Below are 2,049 nucleotides of genomic sequence, written 5' to 3' on the forward strand. Positions count from 1 at the left end.
ACGAAATTAATCAATATTGTACGTAATGAGACAGCTGATAAAGTAAAAGAATATCTTAATAAGAAAAAAGTAGATAAAAAAACGTTTGAAAAATTTAAAACGAAAGAGGAGAATCCTTTATATGTTTCTATGATTATTAGAAAAGATTTTGATATGTCACAAGAATTAATCAAAGTGATGATTAAAGTAAAAGCTGATATCAATAAATATGATGAAGCTGAACAAACAATATTACATTATGTATGTAATACATTTACTTCTGATGCTTCTTTTATTATGGCATTATTACAATTTCCAGGAATAAATGTTAATGCAAAAAATAGAGATGAACAAACTCCTTTACATATTTTTTGTAATCATTTTGCTAATGTTCAATCATACAAAACAGTTTTACAAAAATTTGTTGAATTACATGCTGAAATTGATGCTACAAATTCATATCTTGAAACACCTCTTATTAAAACTGTTAAAAATCAAAAACTTAGAGGTCTTATTGTTCAATTTCTCATTGACAATGGAGCAAATATTAATGTTGCTAATAAAGCAAAAAATACTGCATTACATTTTGTTGTTGTTTTAAATAGAGTAGATTTAATTAATATATTAGTTAAAGGAGGTGCTGATATTTATTGTTTAAATAATAAAAATGAATCTCCATTAAGTCTTGCTAAAGAAAAAGGTTCAATGGCAGTTATTACTAAATTATATGAAGTTCATAATTTACTTCAATGGCTTTCATCTATTTCAAATGACTTTGTTGCTTTATATGCAAGAAAATTTCTTCAACAAGAACTTCATCCAAAATTACTTAAATCATTAAGTGATGAAGAATTAACTGATGTATTAGAAGTTATTGTAGAAGAAGAAAAACATATAACTATTTTAAAAGATTCATTACGTAAATTTGAATTAATTCTTCCAGAAGAAAAAGAAATTAAAGCAGTTGTTGTAACTACACCTGAAAAAAAACCAATGCTTTCAGTATCTCGACGTTCATCACTTCCAGCTAATGTAGATTCATGGACTATTGGATCAAATCAAATTGAATTTACAGGAGAAACAAAACCATCACGATCAAATAAAGTTGGAACAGGATCAACATGTAGTGTTTATAGAGGTATTTATAAAAAAAATAATAGTGAAGGAGGAACAACAGATTTTGATGTTGCAGTCAAAGTAATGGATGAAGGTATTGATTTAGGAGAAAATAGTGAATTTCTTCATGAATTTGAAATACAAAAAATTATTACCCATAAGAATATTGTAAAGTTCTTTGGAATTGTTATAGATGATACAATATCAATTGTTATGGAATTTTGTTCTCATTTCTCATTATTTGATGTTCTTAATGATCCAAATCAACAAGTTGATTTTCCTACTGCATTAAATTTTTGTGAACAAATGAGTGTTGGACTAGGAGTATTACATGATAACAAACCATCTATTCTTCATCGTGATTTTAAATCATTAAATGTTCTTGTAACAAACGATTATACGTTAAAAATTAGTGATTTTGGAATGAGTCGATTTGATACTACAGAAAATCGAGAAAAAGATTTAAAAGAATTATCTGGAACAATACCATATTGTTCTCCAGAAATTATTCCAAGTGATGGACATCAAGGATTATATACTACAAAAAGTGATATTTATTCTCTTGGAATAGTTTTTTGGGAAATTTTTAGGAGAGTTGTTTTTGGGTCATACACAAAACCATGGTTTAAAGAATATAATATTCCTGCAGCAAATGACTTTGCTATTTTAAATTTAATTAGTGAAGGTAAACGACCTACTCTTGAAATCAAGGAATATAATGAAGCTTGTAAAAATTATGTACCACCATCAGTACATCAACTGTATTATAGTTGTGTAGATGATGAACCTGATAAAAGACCTAATACAGAAGAACTTATTAAAATGATTGAATCAATGAAACAGGAATATATACATAACAATACTATTTGGAATAAATATTATGTTCCTGTTGGATATAAGAAAATGTAATATACAATTTGCTTTTCTTTTTTATTATTTAATTTTGATGTTTTG

At 26.3% G+C, this 2,049-nt stretch overlaps 1 protein-coding gene across 1 annotated transcript; it reads left to right on the plus strand.

The window, feature by feature from the left end:
- ENU1_122980 (protein kinase with ankyrin repeats, putative) lies at positions 1 to 2,004 on the plus strand (the record flags this gene model as incomplete). The annotated part of the gene is made up of 1 exon (XM_008859874.1): positions 1 to 2,004. A coding segment is annotated over one exon (2,004 nt), but the record flags the coding sequence as incomplete, so codon positions are not given.
- Positions 2,005 to 2,049: the final 45 nt, after the last annotated feature.

The sequence above is a fragment of the Entamoeba nuttalli genome (genome assembly GCF_000257125.1).
Source record: "Entamoeba nuttalli P19 unplaced genomic scaffold asmbl_5191, whole genome shotgun sequence".
In the NCBI taxonomy this organism is placed as follows: domain Eukaryota; phylum Evosea; order Mastigamoebida; family Endamoebidae; genus Entamoeba; species Entamoeba nuttalli.